This window comes from Nicotiana tomentosiformis, chromosome 1, assembly GCF_000390325.3.
Source record: "Nicotiana tomentosiformis chromosome 1, ASM39032v3, whole genome shotgun sequence".
In the NCBI taxonomy this organism is placed as follows: domain Eukaryota; kingdom Viridiplantae; phylum Streptophyta; class Magnoliopsida; order Solanales; family Solanaceae; genus Nicotiana; species Nicotiana tomentosiformis.
The window spans coordinates 2,632,769-2,651,720 of NC_090812.1; the positions used below are offsets into that span (position 1 = coordinate 2,632,769).

At 35.4% G+C, this 18,952-nt stretch overlaps 1 protein-coding gene and 1 pseudogene across 1 annotated transcript; both read left to right on the plus strand.

Moving 5' to 3' along the window:
- Positions 1-6,903: 6,903 nt before the first annotated feature.
- On the plus strand, positions 6,904-12,523 carry LOC104088736 (uncharacterized). Its single transcript, XM_033654125.2, has 9 exons — positions 6,904-7,029; positions 8,113-8,276; positions 8,472-8,781; positions 10,160-10,404; positions 10,553-10,768; positions 10,842-10,934; positions 11,035-11,151; positions 11,234-11,614; positions 12,292-12,523. Exons 3-9 carry the CDS (start codon positions 8,475-8,477, stop codon positions 12,406-12,408), a joined length of 1,476 nt encoding a protein of 491 aa, XP_033510016.1. The 5' UTR covers positions 6,904-7,029; positions 8,113-8,276; positions 8,472-8,474; the 3' UTR covers positions 12,409-12,523.
- A 2,844-nt stretch (positions 12,524-15,367) lies between these two features.
- On the plus strand, positions 15,368-16,112 carry LOC104084867 (protein VACUOLELESS GAMETOPHYTES-like; annotated as a pseudogene).
- Positions 16,113-18,952: the final 2,840 nt, after the last annotated feature.

The window sequence follows — 18,952 nt, forward strand, 5'->3', positions numbered from 1 at the left end:
GTGTGTTGAATTTCTCGAACTAAAATTTTAGATACATGGATAGTTCTTAATGATACTAGAAACTCAAAATTTTAATCGGATGTTGTTGTCTCAAAGTATTTCAATAAAGCTGAGTAATCCTCCATTAAGATATACTTGTTATAAAATAAAAGCAATGTAACAAAGTAAAGTAACAAGAATAGAAATTATATAAGGAATGCGAGAACTCTTTTCTTTCTTTCTCTTCTGCGTGCAATTTTTCCATCAGAATAAATGCTATTTATAAGCTTAAAAAGTGATCTTGTACTCCATCAAAAAGTAAGGGAAATGGGTCTCCATATCAACATGGGCATCCACTATCTTAAATTATTCACAACACTCCCCCTTGGATGTCCATGTAAAATAAATATGCTTTACTAAGATTTTACTAGAAAAGAGTAGATAGTTATATGTAATATGCATTACTTGCTGCCTCGTTAAAAACCTTACTAGGAAAATCCAGTGGGATAAAACCTTGGTTAAGGAAAACAGAGTGCAGCGCGTAGTTACTTCCCCTAAAGAAAACATCACTTAATGTCTCGAAGACGACGTATTCCAATATTGTATATCAGCTTTTCAAATGTTGAGGTTGGAAATGCCTTAGTGAACAGATCAACCAATTTATCACTTGAACGAATCTGTTGCACATTGATATCACCATTCTTTTAAAAATCATGTGTGAAAATAACTTTGGTGAAATGTGCTTTGTCCTATCTCCTTTTATGAATCCTCCCTTCAATTGGACTATGCATGCTGCATTGTCTTCATATAATATTGTGGGTAGTTTATCACACTTTAAACCATATTTGTCTCTAATAAGACATATTATAGACTTCAACCATACACATTTTGGACTTGCTTCATGAGTAGCAATTATCTCAGCATGATTAGATGAAGTAGCCACGATTGATTGCTTAGTTGATCGCCAAGATATGGCAGTGCCTCCATATGTAAATTCATAGCTTGTTTGAGATCGAGCCTTGTGTGGGTCAGATAAATATCCAGCATCGGCATAACCAACAAGATCGGGACTGCAATCATTGCCATAAAATAATCCCATATCGGTAGTTCCTTTTAGATACATCAATATTTGTTTGATTCTATTCCAATGTCTCCTTATAGGAGCAAAGCTATATCTTGCTAAGACATTAACTGAAAAAGTTATGTCAGGCCTTGTAGTGTTAGCAAGGTACATTAGTGCACCAATTGCACTAAGATATGGTACTTCAGGACCAAGAATCTCTTCATTCTTTTCTTGATGTAGGAATTGGTCCTTATTCACATCGAGTGATCGAACAATCATCGGAGTACTTAATGGATGTGCTCCATCCATGTAAAATCGTTTCAATACCTTTTCTATGTAGGCAGATTGATGAACAAATGTCCCATTTGCCAAATGTTCAATTTGCAAACCAAGACATAGTTTTGTCTTTCCGAGATCTTTCATCTCGAATTCCTTCTTTAAATAATCAATTGCCTTTTGGAGTTCTATAGGAGTTCCAATAAGGTTTATGTCATCAACATATACAACAAGTACAACAATCTCTGATGTTGTTTTCTTTATAAAAACACATGGACAAATGGCATCATTTATATAACCCTCCTTTAATAAATACTCATTAAGGACATTCTTCCTGATTGCTTTAGACTATACAAAAATTTCTGCAATTTGATTGAAAACATTTCCCGGGACTTTGAATTATGTGTGTCAGGCATTTTAAATCCCTCGGGAATTTTCATGTATTTCTCATTATCAAGTGAGCCGTAAAGGTAGGATGTAACCACATCCATTAAAAGCATGTCAAGCTTTTCATGGACATCAAAACTAATGAGATAACATAACATTATAGCATCCATAACAGTAGAATATGTCTTTTCATAATCGATACCAGGCCTTTGTGAAAATACTTGTGCAATAAGGCGTGCCTTATATATTTGTACCTCATTTTTCTCATTTCTTTTATGTGTAAAGACCCATTTATAGCCAACAGGCTTAACACCATTAGGTGTTTGGACTACAGACCCAAAAACTTCACGTTTCGCAAGTGAAGTTAATTCTGCCTGGATAGCGTCTTTCCATTTTGGCCAATCATTTTTCTGTCAATATTCATCGACAGATTTTGGTTCAAGATCCTCATCTTGTTGCATTATTTCAACATCAACATTATAAGAAAAAACGTTATCGATAACAATATTATTTCGGTTCCATCTTTTTTCCGTTGAGACATAACTTATTGAGATCTCCATTCTCATCATTTTCAGGTACCCGAACCTCCCTTGAGGTCTTATCATTTGTTATGTCTTTGTGATTTTCTTGAGTCACTACCTATGTATTATGATCACTTTGATCATTTGCTCCTTTTCTTTTTCGGGGATTTTTATCCTTAGAACCGATTGGTCTACCACGTTTCAAGAGTGGTTTAAACTCATCTGCTTTAATTGATTGTCCTACCGGGATATCAAATCGAATTTGAGCATTAGCAGCTGGAATATGTGATTTAGTCACCCTTGGTAGGTCAGTGAATACATCTGGCAGTTAATTTGTAATATTTTACAAATGAATTATTTTTTGAACCTCTTGTTCACATTGATTTGTTCGAGGATCTAAATGAGATAGTGATAATACATTCCAATCTATCTCCTTTCTTAGCTGCTTATTTTCTCCTCCTAATGTAGGTTATACTGATTCATCAAAATGACAATCAGAAAATCTTGCCGTAAATAAATCTCCAGTCATAGGCTTCAGATATTTTATAATAGAAGGAGATTCATACCCAACATATATCTCCAACCTTCTTTGGGGAATCATCTTTTTGCGTTATGGTAGAGCGCAATTGGAACATATACCACACAGTCAAAGATTCTAAGATGAGAAATATTTGGCTTCTGACCAAAAGCCAACTGCAATGGGGAGACTTTATGATAACTTGTGGGCCTTATCCTCACAAGTGCTGCTGCATGCAAAATAACATGATCTCATACTGAAATGGGGAGTTTTGTTCTCATAAGCATTGGTCTAGCAATTAATTGGAGCCGTTTGATCAACGATTCCTCTATACCATTTTGTGTATGAACATGAGCAACCAGATGCTCAATTGTTATCCCAGTTGATATACAATAATCAGTAAAGGCCTGAGATGTAAACTCACTAGTATTATCAAGACGAATTATTTTAATTGTATAATCTGGAAATTGTGCTCTTAGTTTTATTATTTGAGCCAACAATCTCGCAAATGCCATATTGCGAGTTGATAATAAGCACACGGAGGGTGAATGTGCCCACATATATCACCTTGTATACGTTCTAAAAATGTAGGAGATTCCATCCTAACTTTAATAGTTTATGGTCTAATAATTAATTTATCTTGAGAACATGCAGCACAAGAGAATTCCTTAAATTGAAGAATCTTTTGGTACTTCATTGAATGTCCATGTAAATTCTCAATTATTTTACGCATCATAGTAGAACCAGGATGACCCAACCGCTCATGCCAAATAATAAAATTATCTTGATTAGTAAACTTCTCATTTACTAGGGCATGTGTTTCAATCCTGCTAATACTTGTGTAATATAAGCCGGAGGAAAGAGCGGGTAATATTTCAAGCACAAATTTCTTACTCGACTTTATTGTAGTAATATAAAGATATTCACTCTTTTCATTATTTGTAGTCTCAATGTGATATCCATTTTGGCGAATATCTTTGAAACTTAGTAAGTTTCTTTGAGACTTACTACAATATAATGCTTCATTAATCGCCAAATTTGTTCCTCCGGGTAGTAATAAATTTGCTCTTCCTGAGCCTTCAGTTAACTTTGTACTGCCAGATATTGATTAACATTGGCTTCTTTCATCACCAAATAAGAGAAATATCTCGTATCTCTTAAAATAGTATATGTTGTAGTACTATCCAAAAGACATATATCATCTTTATTGATCTTGGATCTAACTGAAGACTGAAATTTTTTCATATTCTTCATAAATAAACAAAAAGTACATCATAAGAAATACGAAAGACTATAAATAAAAGAAACATTAGAAATTACACAAGGAATATAGAAACTAGCATATATGATGCTTTAGGAAAGTACACTAAGAAGAACAAACTACATAAAGACATAATATGAAAATAATAACTTTTCTTAAAGCTTTATTCCCCAGTAAGATAATCACTTCTTTAGTCAATATCCTCAAAGAGGTCTCCAACTTCTAAATGAGTAATATTTGTACTTCAAAATCATCATTTTTATATGAAAGATTTGCCTCAGCATCATCATATTTGTTTGAGGGAACTGATTTATCATCATTATTTTGAAAAGTCAAGTGTGCCTCCGCATTGTTAGCTTTTCTTTTATTGGATGCTTGATAAAGTTTGACAAAATGGTCAGGTGTATGACAAACACGTGCCCAATGACCTTTTATACCACACATGTGCCAAATATTAACTCTGCCTTTTAAAGGATTATTTTGAGGATCCTTATTGTTCTCTTATTTATTTTCACTATGATGACGATAATTATTTCGTCCCTTTCCATGTCCACGTCCACGAATATGGCCACGACCACGACCGCGATAATAATTTTGTCTTCTTTCAGACTTTTGAGTAGCTGCTACCATATTCACTTCGAAAAATGGTGCAGATCCAGTTGGACGTGCTTCATGATTTTTCATTAAAAGAATGTTATGTTGCTCAACCACCAGGAGGCATGAGATTAATCAGAATATTTATTTAAACCCTTTTTACGGTATTGTTGCTGCAATACCATATTTGAGGCATAAAAAGTAGAACGAGTCTTTTTAGTAAATCCTCATCATTCACAATTTTCCCACATAATTTAAGTTGGGAAGTTATCCTGAATACATTAGAATTATATTCACTTACAATTTTAAAATCTTGTAACCGTAAGTGAATCCATTCGTATCGAGCTCTTGGCAATACCGTTGCCTTAAGTTAGTCATATCGTTCCTTCAAACTATTCCATAATTCAAATGGATCTCTTAGAGTTAAGTATTCAGTCTTTAACCCTTCATCGAGATGATGACGAAGGAAAATCATAGCCTTTGCTTTATCCTGACATGATGTTTCATTTCCTTATATAATAGTATTTTCAAAAGCTTTTGCAGCAACGTGAATTTCAGCATCAAGGACCCATGATAAATTATTCTTTTCGGAGATGTCAAGTACCACAAATTCAAGCTTTGGTAAATTTGACATAGTGAAAACTATCATAAAAGATGAATAAGTTAGAGAAATATATAATTATGTTAATAAATAATTAATGAAACAAAACAATCAAGGGAAAAAGAAACAGAAATACAGATATATCATGTAAACAAGCTACTATATAGTATGTGTTAATATATTTGAACGTTACTAATATTATTTATATATTCCAATTCAATAATTATAGAATTTCTTGCATATTGTACGGTTACAGTTCTCTTTATCTTTCCTAATTACTGTTTTTTTGATTCAAGAAGTCCATAAATATTATAAGTAGTTTCATTAGTGGGTAGCTAGTTTAATGACTTTGAGGTCATCTAATAGTTATTTTATCATTGCAGTGTACTTAAATTATTTAAGATGTCCAAGAGCATAAGTAATCATATGATATGTACTGTCATAAACAAAATGAATATAATAACACATACCTTAGTAAAATATGACTCAACTTAGCAAAGATAAAGATAAAATTAGAGTTTTGTGTTGAAACGTGTTATAAAATAAAAGTAATGTAGCAAAGTAAAGTAACAAGAATAGAAATTATATAAGAGATAATAAAATTCTTTTCTTTTTTTCACTCCTGTGTACAATTTTTCCATCAGAATACAAGGCTATTTATAAACCTAATAAGTGATCTTGCACTCCATCAAAGGAAATGGGTCTCCCTAGCAACATGGGCATCCACTATCTAAAATTATTCACAACAATAGTAGCGTTTTTTTGTGTTCTTTCTTACAATGCCTTTTTTGTTTGATCCTTTTAGATTCTTATTTAATTTTTTTTATAACTACCTCTTTACAAGATAACAAGTATTAATCACAATTATGTCAAAGGACGAAGAGAAACAAATTTTGGATCCTAAAACTATGATGAAATCTACCTGTACTTATTTATTCAAAATAGCTAAGCTTTTATAACATTATTACACTAGAATAAATTTAAATGAAGCGACATTTGAATAGTGCAACTCGAAACATAAATAAGGAAAGCTTAAAAGAAAGCATAAATCTGAAAGCTTACTTGGTCCGTCTTGTGTGCACGTGCGCACCCCATAGCCGCTATATTGCTGGAGCGTGCACATTAGACCTTGTTTTCCCTCCTTTTCCCACTTTTACAGGATGTCTCCGATAGTATTCAAGCTTAAACATAATCAAAGTAATCAGTTGGTATAACCGAGCCATACACGATCATTTAAGCTACAAAATTGAACTCTAGGTAGTATGAGGTTGGTCACTCTTTTTAAAGTTATGAGATTTTTTCAAAATAATTATTATATATTTAAAAATTATTTAATTTTAAATTTCTCGTTTGAACCTTGACACAATGTGTTAGTAATTTCAGAAAATCATTTATAAGTTCTAAGTGTTCTTTTTAAGCTACATACTCAATTATACTACGCCATGCAAATTGAAATAAAAGAATACTTTTAGGGCGAGCATTTTATTTCGTCAAACTTAATCAATGGCAGCTTAAAAACGGTTGCCACATCTAAAACTTAAAACTTAAAAGTTCCCCCTTCCCGCGAAGAGTCAAAAAGAAAATTGAGCGAAAAACTTTTACGAACGACCTTTTAATCGCCACGTAACCTATTTAAGGTGACTAGGTCGCCACCAATTGCTATGCTTTTTCGTTTTCTTACAGAAGAAGAAATGAAATAAACCAAAAAAAAGCCCCCAATTCCCATAAACAGCTCGTCGTCACCACAGACTCCAACGAAGGCTTCTCAAAGCCAAAACCCCCAAATTAGACTTCGAAGATTGCTTTCTTTCAATTCTCTGGGCATAAAAGGTGAGTCTTAACTCTTAAGCATCAAATACAGCCAAGTATTGAAGAAGTTAGCTTTTTCATTTATCTAATTTCCTCTTATTATAGGTTATATTCTTCCCTACTTTATGTAAATTTTTTAAACAGTTTCTTCCGATACTTATTTCGAATTGGGCTTCTCGAGCTATAAATCCAGCTTAGCTCTGTTATTTTAGTGCCAAACCCGCTGAGGGTTGGTTGCTTCGGAAATCCTAACCCTCATTTGGAGGGCTATTATTTGATCTCAAATTCTCAATAGTGAACTTTTAATTAAACAATGAGAATATTTTTAAACTGATGAAATACAAAAAACAATAAAACAAGGAAGTTTTGGGACTTATAATATGAGTGAAGGCTTATAGAGATGACTTGCAAAAGAAGAAGGATGGGACCAAGGAAGAGCTCAGTGATCAGATGACTACAACGGGACCTCGAATTTGTGTTCATTTGATCTCCAAAAGATCATTTGAAGATTGTTATTAATTGAACAAAAATTAATCTTGTTGCAGTTTGAAGAGTGATAATATAAGTTAGTTAAAGTAGGATAATAACAGAGAACCAGCAAACAATTTCAGTAAGAAGCATTAACCTATTAACACCAAGTCCATACTCTGAAGAAGATTTTCAGAAATAGATATTATGTCTCAATTTTGTTTACTCTTTTGTCTAACGTGTCTCATTCAACTGTCTCCTTTACAAAGGCTTTAGAGATTCTCAAAGAAGTTCAGCCAAATAACGGAGAAACTTGAGCCTGAGTGAACAATTTGCTGGAATCTCTTGGAAGGACTTTTGCCTCAGTGCAAATACTTTTCCGCTTTCAATTTCCAAAAAATACTTTTCCGCTTTCAATTTCTTGTAGTTAACTTTTTCTGCTATGAATATTTTGATGTACTTCACTTTTGCTTTCCAATTTTTTTGGCCTTATTGTGTTCGCTGTCTGATTATTGGGTTCTTAGTGTACACTTCAAGCATTCTAGGGCTCCACATCTCATTAATTTGTATTTTTATGGTTTCTATAGTATATCCACAATTTGAATGTTTATTTTTTCCTTTTATGCGGTGTTGTAGGAAATGACAGGATATGCCCGAGGTATAAGGGCCCTGGATGTGGTAATGTTGAAGGAATAAGTGATAATTTTGCAGTGGTGTCATCCGTAGATATTAATCCATCACAGAGACCTACGCTTGATCAAGCATCTCAGCCACAAGCACAACCAATAGGGATTCCTGAAGCAAGTATTTTAGTGCTATGAAAATTCTGATGGACTTAACCTTTGCTTTTCATTGTTTTTTGGCCTTACTGTTTTTGATGTCTGATTATTGGGTTCTTAGTATAAGGCACATCAAGTGTCCTTGGGCTCCACATCTCATTATTTTATATTTCCCAAAATTTGAATCTTTATTTATACATTTATGCGATGTTGCAGGAAATGATAGGATTTGCACGAGGTAGCGGTCGGCGAGGTAGAAAGAGCCGTGGACGTGGTAATGTTGAAGGAATACGTGATAATTTTGTGGTGGTGTCATCCGTGAATATTAATCTACCACAGGGACCTACGATTGATCAAGCATCTCAACCACAGGCACAACCAATAGGGATTCCTGAAGCAAGTCAGCGAACTTCTCTAGAATTGAGGAGCCCTGAAACAAGTCAAGGACCGTCTTCAGGGTCAGAATTCTCAAGGAATCTGGAAGGGAGTGTACATCCTTCTTCAGAAAATTTAAATAGCGGTGCAGGTTAGTTTTTGCATTTCAATACTTACAAGTGGTCTCTTTCCCTCTTACCTTATTTGCTTTATAAAATTACTTTTACAATTTTTAATCTATTTTGTTCATTTTGTTTTTTAGAAACTGATTTCTGTAGCTGGATTCTAGTATTCTATTGTTGGCTCGACGCCACTGTCCTATTTTCTAGGGTGTATTATGTATTTCTACTGTTGTTCAGTTTCTAATAATCTGTTTTAATGAGATGATGATGTCTTCTTTCTTTTCTTTTCAATGAAAATCTTCAAGGCTGTATAATGTAATAAATATTAATGTACAGAGATTATTACACTCTTAATCCTATTTACTTAAACTGTACCTATGTAAGTGTTCCATGGACTTCAGATCTAGCTTCTTATGTATAAGTTTTCTTCATCATCATCTTGCATGGCCTCTATAATTGGCATGGCTGTTCTGGCATGAAACAACCATTGAATATCTGTTATGGCAATGCACTAAACACATCGGGATTCTGCCAAACTACCGCATCCAAAATTTATGTAGAGAAATTGACTATTGCTGCTGGGCAAAACCAAGGAGCTAACTACCAAAATTTGAGTGCAATAATATTGGTAGTTACAAAAAGATAGACATGTTAGCTATATCAGACTATCAGTTGGGTGGTAACAGAAGCCTGGCTAATTGAACTACTGAAATACCTATTTGAAATTATTGCAAAAAATTAAGGTATCTTAATCTTTGCCAAATAGCCATCAAATAAAATTTGTTCCTTCTCAGGTTGTCCATCTATATATTAGCTTTAAACTTAGCAGTCACATAATGACTAAGAAGTTAGCAGTATCTTCTCTCAAATTGTGCTTCTTGATGCTGTAATCTACTCATGTGGTGTGCTGGCATAAAACTTATTTTTCTGTAATAAGCAAGTTTTTTCTTGGTATTTGTTGTCAACAGAATGAGCTACATATCAGTTCAATAGCAGGGACAACCATGATAGGAGGAACTGTATTTTTGAGTCATTTTGCTGAAACTGTTGATACTTTATCTATTAAATTATATCACCACAGCTTACACGAACCACCATCTCTGGAAAGTACCCTCAAGATCTCCTATAATTCTTGCCAGCCATATCCCTGTTGGATTGCTTTGGAATTGTTCTGAAAGGTGTTCATATATGTTTTCCCTTTCTCAGCTGGTAAAGCTATTGGCTTATAACCAGTTCTAGATGCAGGCTGCTGCGGTGGGGAAAACAGTATCATTTAGTTTAGCTTAGACAGAAAAAACTTCAATTTTTTAAATCAGTATCAGCTGGTTTCTGTTTTTCTTTTGTAATCTGTATAATATATCTCTTGCTGTAAAGTTTTCTAATTGTCCTATATTTCTTGCTTCGCAGTTTCTTTCAGCAATACTAAGAAAGGCAGGGGAAAATATAGATCCATACACGTGGATATGAAAACTCAGTGTGGTAGCAAAATCACAGTTTACATTCCGGATGACATCGATAGAGCTGTGGGTCCCGGGGCTAGGGATATCGTTAATTATTGTGGCTTGATCATGAGGAGCACTATCTCATTCAGAGATGGTGAGTGGGCAAAAGTTTTTGCAAGGCATGGACAAGCGATGTGGCTGAAGGTTCAGGTAATATGTTACTATCAATATTTGATTCTATAAATCATGCATTATTTATGTTGTTAGGATAACAATTGTAACTTTCTTTATGCTAGTTTATTTATAAAATTACCTTACCTCTCAAAAAGAGAGTTATAACTTCACATACATGTTTCAGGAGAAATTTGAAGTTGGTGGCGGTAGGGGAGAGCATGTGTTGCAAGGTTTTGTAGCCAGCACTATGCAAAGGCTTTTTAGAACGTGGAAGACTCGGTTGCATGCTGAATACTCACGTTATAATACTGATGAGGAGAGACTGTCCCATCCGCCAAAAGATGTTATGCCTGAGGATTGGGAATTTCTGGTACAATATTTTGGAAGTCCGACATTCAAGGTAGCTTGATAAAAGAATGTTTGGTATATTATCATTTGGATATTGGTCTCTTAATCTATTGACTTAATTGCAGGCTGTAAGCGAGAGAAACAAAACAAACAGGAAAAAGCAAACAACTAAGCATTCATGTGGCTCAAAGTCTTTTGCAGAAGTAGAGGAATCTACGGTGAAAATGCATTTATTTTAACAATCATACACTTCTTTGTTATTTATTTATGCCGTATTATGTGCTCACATGTGTTTTCCTCTACTGAAATATATTGTAGAGGGATCCTCTTACTGGAGAAAAGGCACCACCAGATCGTGTCTGGGAGCTCCAACATACACGTAAGAATGATAAAGGAGAACTGCTGTGGTCAGATCCACGATCTCAACAAATTTATGTAATTTCCGACAATCATTGGCTTATTATTTTTATATATTTATTATTATATGTTAATTATAAATGCTCATGCATAATTGCAGGACCAGATCCAGGAACTTGTGGGTCAGCAAGAATATGAAGAAAACAAGAGTCCAATGAATGGAGATGAGATTTTAGCCATTGTACTTGGCGAGAGAACAGGCTATGTTCGTGGAAAAGGTTATGGAAAGAAGCCTCTCACAAAGAGCCGCATGCAACTGGCAGACTTAGGGTCCCTGTCTTCTGCAATAGAAAGTGTGCGTCATGAGATGCAAGCTGACATGGAGCGAAAGTTGCAAGAAGAACGTGAACAAATGCGAGCTGAAATGGACAAAAGGTTTCAAGAGCAGATGGAAGAGGTGCGTAGACAAATGCGAATAGAAATGGACAAAAGGATCCAAGATAAGATGGAGATGGCTGCTCTAATTGTCAGAATGCAACAGGTATTCTTCTTTTTCTGCCTTGCTGCCTGATCATTATTTTAATGGGATTGAGTCTCTTAATGTGATCTTTTGAGCTCCCACTCCTTTTTCTATTCACAACCTTCACTTCAATGCATTGCTGTGTGCCCTAAGTAACTGTTACATATTAATTAACCAGCTAATGGCGTGAGACATGATATTGCAGAAAAAGGAGTTTTATAGCCTCTTTGGCCAAGCTTCTAAAATCTGCTTATTTTGAGAAGTGTTTTTTTCAAAAGTGCGTTTCAAAAAAGTACTTTTGGTGAGAATCGGTTTGTGTTTGACTAATTAATTTGAAAAGCACTTTGAGCAGTAATTAGTGTTTCGCCAAGCTTTTGAAAACTGTTTCTAAGTGTATTTTTATCAAAAGTGCTTCTCAGTGCTTTTGGAGAGAAGCTACGTTTTTAAATTGTTTCTGCTTCTCCTCAAAAGCACTTTTTTTCCTTCTAAAAGCTTGGCCAAACACCTCAATTTTTGGCTAAAAGCACTTTTTGCCCAAAAATAGTTTGGCCAAACAGGCTATTAGTGTCCAATTGGCAACTTAGTCATGCTTTCCTGCCATTAAAAACCGCATAAAAGACACTTGTACTTAAGTCAATTTATGGGCTGCTATATGTCGTGAGACAAATCTGATTTCAGAAAAAATTATGGCTTGTAAGGTATGGTTAGAAACAAGAACACGCATCTGTGACTCATGGATTGGAAACACCACTGATCTTGGTGTATGCCAGGTTGCCAGTATGAAATATAAGAGCTATTGGGAACTCATGGTTTGACAATGCCATTAATCTTGGTGTATCCCAGGTTGCCAGTATTAATCTGGGCTGGAACTTCTATCGTCGGCCCAGTAGTTGCCAATCTAGTTTGCTATGTGATCATTGGAGCAATACTACTTTGCTTGTTATTTGTGTATATTTTTTCATTTGCTGATTAGCCCTTCCAATATGTTTTCTCTTTCTTTCTGTTTTCTGTTTTTCTATTTTCTTTTTCTATGTTAAACAATGAACACAAATGATCACTTCTGAAATAGGGAAGATCGTTGATTTCTTTTTAGTTTTTTGCAATCAATAAACTAAAGAGTATTAATCAGGAGCAAGCAACAACATATGGTAGTACCATACACTTGAACGAGTTGCATTTTAGTAATTCAGTTGTTAAGCTATGCTTACTGCTAAAAAAGAGGTCATAACTGGTTAGTTGTTTAGATGGATGAAGTTTGAAGTCTTGCCACATTCCAACACCAGCAGAACTTATCACATTGCCTGCATGGTTTATGTGGTTTCCGAACATTGTATAATTGACGTGCATTAAGACAAACGGCATTTGCCTGAGATGCTTTGGTTATTGAGCAGATCTCACTGTCAAATGATCTGTACAAATGGAAAAGTTTTTTTTTTGAAAAACAAGTTCATAATAACTGTTTATTTAATCAAGTAGAATGTGCAATAAGTTATTAAAAAGACGAAAAAGGAAAAAGCATAGAGGTCAACTATGATATTGAAGATAAAAGGTATTGACATTGAAAAGGGTGAGACCCCTAAATATGGCAAAGGAAGGCATACTAAACACATATTCTAGAAAATGTAATACAAGTGGGGGTGTCAATTTTTGAATAGAAAGAGAACTTTAAGAGGAAATGTTCTTGGTGGCTGCTTTTTATTTACAGAAAATAATTAAAAAAACACATGTTTCTGTAAAAGACGCTGCCTTGTGAGGTAGCCCAATCCAAGACCATACGCGTATCCTAAGGACAAGTAAGTTACGCCTATGATATAGCAAGTCAACGCGGCTTCTTATGTGGTCTCTCATACCTGACCCCTCACTTTACCTAGAACAAGAAGCATACCACCAGAGCAAAGTTCCCTCACTTTACCTAGAACAAGAAGCATACCACCAGAGCAAAGTTTGTTCCAAACATTGATGTTTTAGTTGAAGCATCACTTTTTTGTAGCTTGTTGCCTTTTGGATATTCTGTCTGTTGGAGACAGTTCTAAGCTGTGAGTCAGGTATTTATCTATTTGAACGCTCCTGTTTACTCCACTTACCCCTGGAAATATTATAGAAAAGCCTGGTCATGTCTGATTGATGTTAATGTGGTATTTTGGCTTGGCCACTTGCTGGGCACTCTGTAGGATTTTTAAACTTAATTCTCTTTTCAATATATCCTGTAATATTTGAATGCATTATTCTTTATGCTTCTGAAATTGTGCTTCGAGTAGTTGATTTGCACACCTTAGCCTCTGGAATCATATAAAAATGAACACAGAAAATTGTAAATACAATTAGATATAATGCAAGGGAAAGTCTGAAAATTGAACTTGGTTATTTGTGTTTTGTCGTATGTCTTCAGAGGATTTTCCGAAAGTTGATCTTGTTATTCTGTGGAGCTAATTAACAAGCCATATTTCCATCAAGAAGTTCATCTTGCTTCGAAGTCTCACTGCATTTTAACAACTTATATGGTTTAGCAGTAACCTGAATTTAGTAAGTTCAAGTTGTTTGTTATTGGAATGATCACAGTTATTTTTTGCTCCTCTTTAATGGCAGAGTCAAGGTTCTTCAACTGCCCGTGTTATCCAAGGGAAAAAGCAAAAAGGCACGGAAGCCAGTTGGGGCGTTAAGCGCAAGCGTTAGTAAAGCTAGATGTCTTTTGTTTCTTTTTTAGTTGGTGTAATTTTTCCCTTGTAAATTCCCCTGATCATTTTTTGGATTTTGTTGGCTCATTGTATCTGCCTTAGCAAACTTGTATAGGAGCTGAAACTATCTTTGTCATCATCTGTTGTTCTTTTTGCATGTGCTTAATGCCATTAATGAAACTACTTCATCATTTTGTTATGAACACGTGCAATTTAAGGAATATAAAAAAATATATATACGTATATGTAATTCACGAGTAATATCTATAAACTCAAACAACAATTAGATAGACAACAAATTCTTGAAAGATTACTATTAGGTGCAATATTTATTGTTTAGTGTAGAGTCTATGGACAATGAGATGCATGCCTTAGTGACTTGGTGCAAAGTGTGGTTTAAGCGAGATGTAGCGTACAACTTATTTTCCACATAGATTGAGGGGATGTCTTTGTTCCCCTCAGTGAGACGTTTAAGCGAGAGGCATTGGCCTTGCTTCGATATTAGATATCACTTATTCAGGATATTGAATGTTGTTCAGTTAGCAAAGTTTAAGCATTGCCTACACTTTGTTTCCAGAAAGTTAATTTCTAAAAGAAAAATTGAAATGGTCGCAGCCAGAAAGTTAACTTTTAATTTTCTTTACTTTAAGAAGGAAGAAATAAACTAGTTGACAATTAAAACGTCTAATAACGTTAAACATAATATTTAGGAGCAATTTTTTTTTTTGAAACCCCCCCCCCCCCCCCCCCCCCCCCCCCCACAAAAAAAAAGATTTGCTCCAAAAATGTAGAACGTAGGGTCAATAAGCAACTTGCTATAGTAGCACAAGCTGATCCAATCCAATTAAAGTCCTATTTCATCTTTGACTTTTTAATCACTCAACTTGCTTACGATATTTCAAATGTCCAAATTTGGAAGCACGAAGAGTCATTAGTCAACTCATTATACCCCGTAAAATTTTCCACAAACGTAAATTCCTTCACCCTAAATATTTGACTTTCATGTTACCAACTTGCCAAGATTTCTATATTTAACATGCTATGTATATCACTTACAGAATACTTAAAACCACACTAGTACTAAGTGTTTTACGAATAAGCAAAAAAAATTTAAAAAATATGAAGCATTTCAGCCACCCCCATTCCTTGGAACTCTCTGAAGTTCAAGAAACAAATGAGATAATCTGCTCAGGTTGTGAGAATAAACTTTCTGGCACTTCTTACAAGTTACAAATGCACCAAACCTAATTGTGAATTCACCCTTCACAAATCATGCTTCGAATTACCAAGAAAAATTCAACACAATTCCCATCCTAATCACCCTCTCACTTTATACCCTAGTCTACCCGAACGAGACTCAATTTATTTTGGTTGCAATGCATGTGGTGAAGAACCAAAAGCCATTGTTTACGAATGCCTCGATTGCAACTTTAGCCTCCATGCTAATTGTACCATCTCTTGGCCAGAAACTGTGACTCGTGAGTCGTGACGATCACCAACACTCTCTTACTCTATAATATCAATGGCCATTTCCTATTGATGATTATGTGCATCTCTTTTGCAAGGTGTGTGATGGACTTTGCAATGATAGCAAATGGCTCTATTATTGTGCCGAGTGTAAATTTAGAACTCACTTGAAATGCGCGACTGTTAAAAGAGAAGATGGTTCGAGCCTTGAGAGCGAAGATGAAGAGGAAGAGAATATGACTAAGGAGCAAAGATTGATGATGGCAACAATCAAAGCTCAAGGACAACAGACAAGGCATAATATAAAAGAACCACTATTTCAGTTACTACTACAATCCTAAATGGGATATTATCACTTTTAGCCCGTACCAGAAACTATTTACATTTAGTAGCCGAAAAAATGTATAAAATTTATATAATTTTTGTATATAACATACAAAATGTATATATATACAAAAATATACAAAATTTATATATTATTTCGACTATTATTTTTACAGCGGCTATACTGGAGTGTCAATATCAAGAAGAAATCGGGTTATTGATAACCATGATTTACTTCACTTTCCCAATAATTTGAAGAATAAATCAAGGAATGGAAATAACTAACAAAGAAAATATGAAATAGATTGATAATCACTCCCAAAATTACGGTTTAGAACTTTGAGAATAAAGTAAAGAATGATTGCATAAATTTCAATAATTATCCGATGAACTTACAAATGAGGACTCAATCCTTATATAAGAGTATACAATTTATAACGGTTTTTATACTTAATTCGGGCTGATTAATAGCATTAATTTTCTTGATTACCCATTTTTGTATATAACCGTAATGGAAGCGTTTAAGACTGAGGATTTCCCGTAATCACAATTATGTATCGATTTCCCTTCCTTATTTAAGACAGATTTGTGCACCTTCCTTCTTTAATGGTCTTTAATACATCCCGCCCCAATTTTTCTTCTTTCCAGCTATCAAAGCCGGTCGCTTTCCTAGAGAAATCCCGAGGGTATTTCTCCCCGTGCCTTCTTGAATTCTTTAACTCAATGCCACCTGTCACCTTTTTGATGGTCCACGTGTCATGCCTTTTTCTACTAATACAGATAGTCCCCCCACTTTCTGAATATTCTCAACAAAATATTCGGAAAGTGATAAGTATTTATGGCGGGAATTCTTTGCCGCCGTTTCTCGAGTATCATAATGCCTTCTTCAGAATCGATGTGACATACGTCATGTCTATTTAATTCCCAACCCACGTGGCTTACCCTGATTGGTTCTGCAGTTTCTCAATATTTTTAGGGTTTTTACTACGGCTGCTCCAGTCACGAAGTGATGGTTCTATTATGACAGTTCATAATGGCCAACCCGGATGGCGGTTGCTTCTTCTTATAAATACTTCATCACGCTTGATTTCCTGAAATCTTCTTCCTTCTTCTTTGCATTCATCTCCTTAACTTTGCAACATACTCCTCTATCTTTCTACTGTATTTTCTTTGTGAAATATGTCTTCTTCCGCACCAGATCCTCATAAAGGTTGTGATCGTCGATGATCTCTCTTTTTCTACTGCCCCTACTAGGAGTATGAGAGGTAGTCGATTATGCAGTCTTGGTTCATTATCTAATCGTAGTTCTACTCCTCAAAGTAGTTCTGTCAAGCCATCTCGTTCTAGGTCTAAAGCTTCTTCAACCCCTACGTCTTCTTCTAAGAGTATCAGAACGAACCCATGCGAGAACCTACAGTTTCTGAGATTGTTCCTCAAGAGTTTTCTTTTGTGTCAGACCGTGAAGCCATGAAAAATGAAGTTTCTTCTATAGCTTCTCTTAATCCTGCTGAACATTATCCAAGTTTGATTACTCCAGCACTTCTTTCTTTAGTTCGACGTGAATGTCATTGGAAACCAGATTTCCCAGGTTTAATTCCTGGTGCCAACCAAAGAATCACTTCTTACCATACTGGTTTTTCTTTCGTTTATACCTACCCCTTCACTTTAGGGTTTAAACCTCCTATAGTGATCAACGAGTTCTGTCGTTATTTTAACGTTTGCCTTGGCCAAATCGTTCCCATTGTGTGAAGGGCAGTGGCATGCATTCGTTATTTGTCGGATTTGGTTTCTCCTTTTACCTTCCGTCACCTGCTTCATATTTATTCTCCTAAGCTGTTTTGTGAGGGTAACTTTTTACTCGCGGCTAGAAGTAAAAGGGTTTTAGTCATCCCCGAGGATGATCGTGGCCGTAACTGGTACGCCCGTTTTGTTGCTGCCCCCTACCAGTAGATTAGTGAGTGAAGAAAACATGCCTTTTCCAGAAAAATAGAACTTTACAAGTAAGTTTTTCTTTTCTTTTTTGAATGTTTTGATTTCTTTTACATAGTCATATGTTTACTTTTTCAGAAACCATGGAAGTCTTCGAAGAAATTTCTGACTTCCGTGCTTGGGTAGAAAAAATATTGACTGTTGCTCATATGGACAAAATATTTGGGAAATTTCTTTCACAGAAATTTGGTTGGAAAGTGAAAACTCGCGGTATTTTTTATTCTCGTGTTTTCTTTTCTTCTTTACTTGTTCATGTGTAACTTTTTCACCATCCCTTTCTTATTAGGGTTTGCCATTCGTGGCATCAGTCCCGCATCCGTTCCCTCAATCAGAAGTTTTATGAGTTCTGCACAAGAAACGATTTTGAGTGTTTCTTCCTCAAAGAGAAAAGCTACGGTAACCCGTGGGTCTGATGATGAAGAGGGTGCCGAAGAGGGTTCCTTGGTGAGAAAATCGTGTGTCAAAAGACGCGTGGTTTCAGATGATGAAGCCGCTGTTTTTCTTGATCCCCCCATCAAGTTCAATTCCATTCAGACTCGTTGATGAGCCAGAGAGTGTTATTTTAGAAATTTCTGATGAAAATGCTGGTAACTTAGCCAATCCCCCCTCTAGTCCCATTAAAAATCGCCCATGGTTTTGAGGTTGAAGAAGGACTCGAGCCTGTTTTCGAAGAGTTGCCACTTTCTTCCCTTCCAGTTTTGCCCACTGTTAACCCCCTGTGTCTTTACCTAGTATTGTTCCAATGGTTGCTCCCACTGCTCCTCCTCATGTACAAGCTGAGCCTTCTAGCAGCAGGCAGGATGTGAGAAAAGTCGTAATTGAAGTCCCCGAGGGTGGAAATATGTTGAGAAAATCGGGACAAACTGATGTGTGGCTGAAGCCGTTGTTAGGACCTGTGGAGAAG

What these genes read in the sequence shown, in the direction of transcription:
- LOC104088736 (XM_033654125.2), top strand. Translation starts at nt 8,475, where the DNA reads ATGATAGGATTTGCACGAGGTAGCGGTCGGCGAGGTAGAAAGAGCCGT. An exon ending in CGATGTGGCTGAAGGTTCAG is followed by an intron (nt 10,405 to 10,552) that starts GTAATATGTTAC and finishes TACATGTTTCAG; the next exon opens with GAGAAATTTGAAGTTGGTGG. An exon ending in CACGATCTCAACAAATTTAT is followed by an intron (nt 11,152 to 11,233) that starts GTAATTTCCGAC and finishes GCATAATTGCAG; the next exon opens with GACCAGATCCAGGAACTTGT.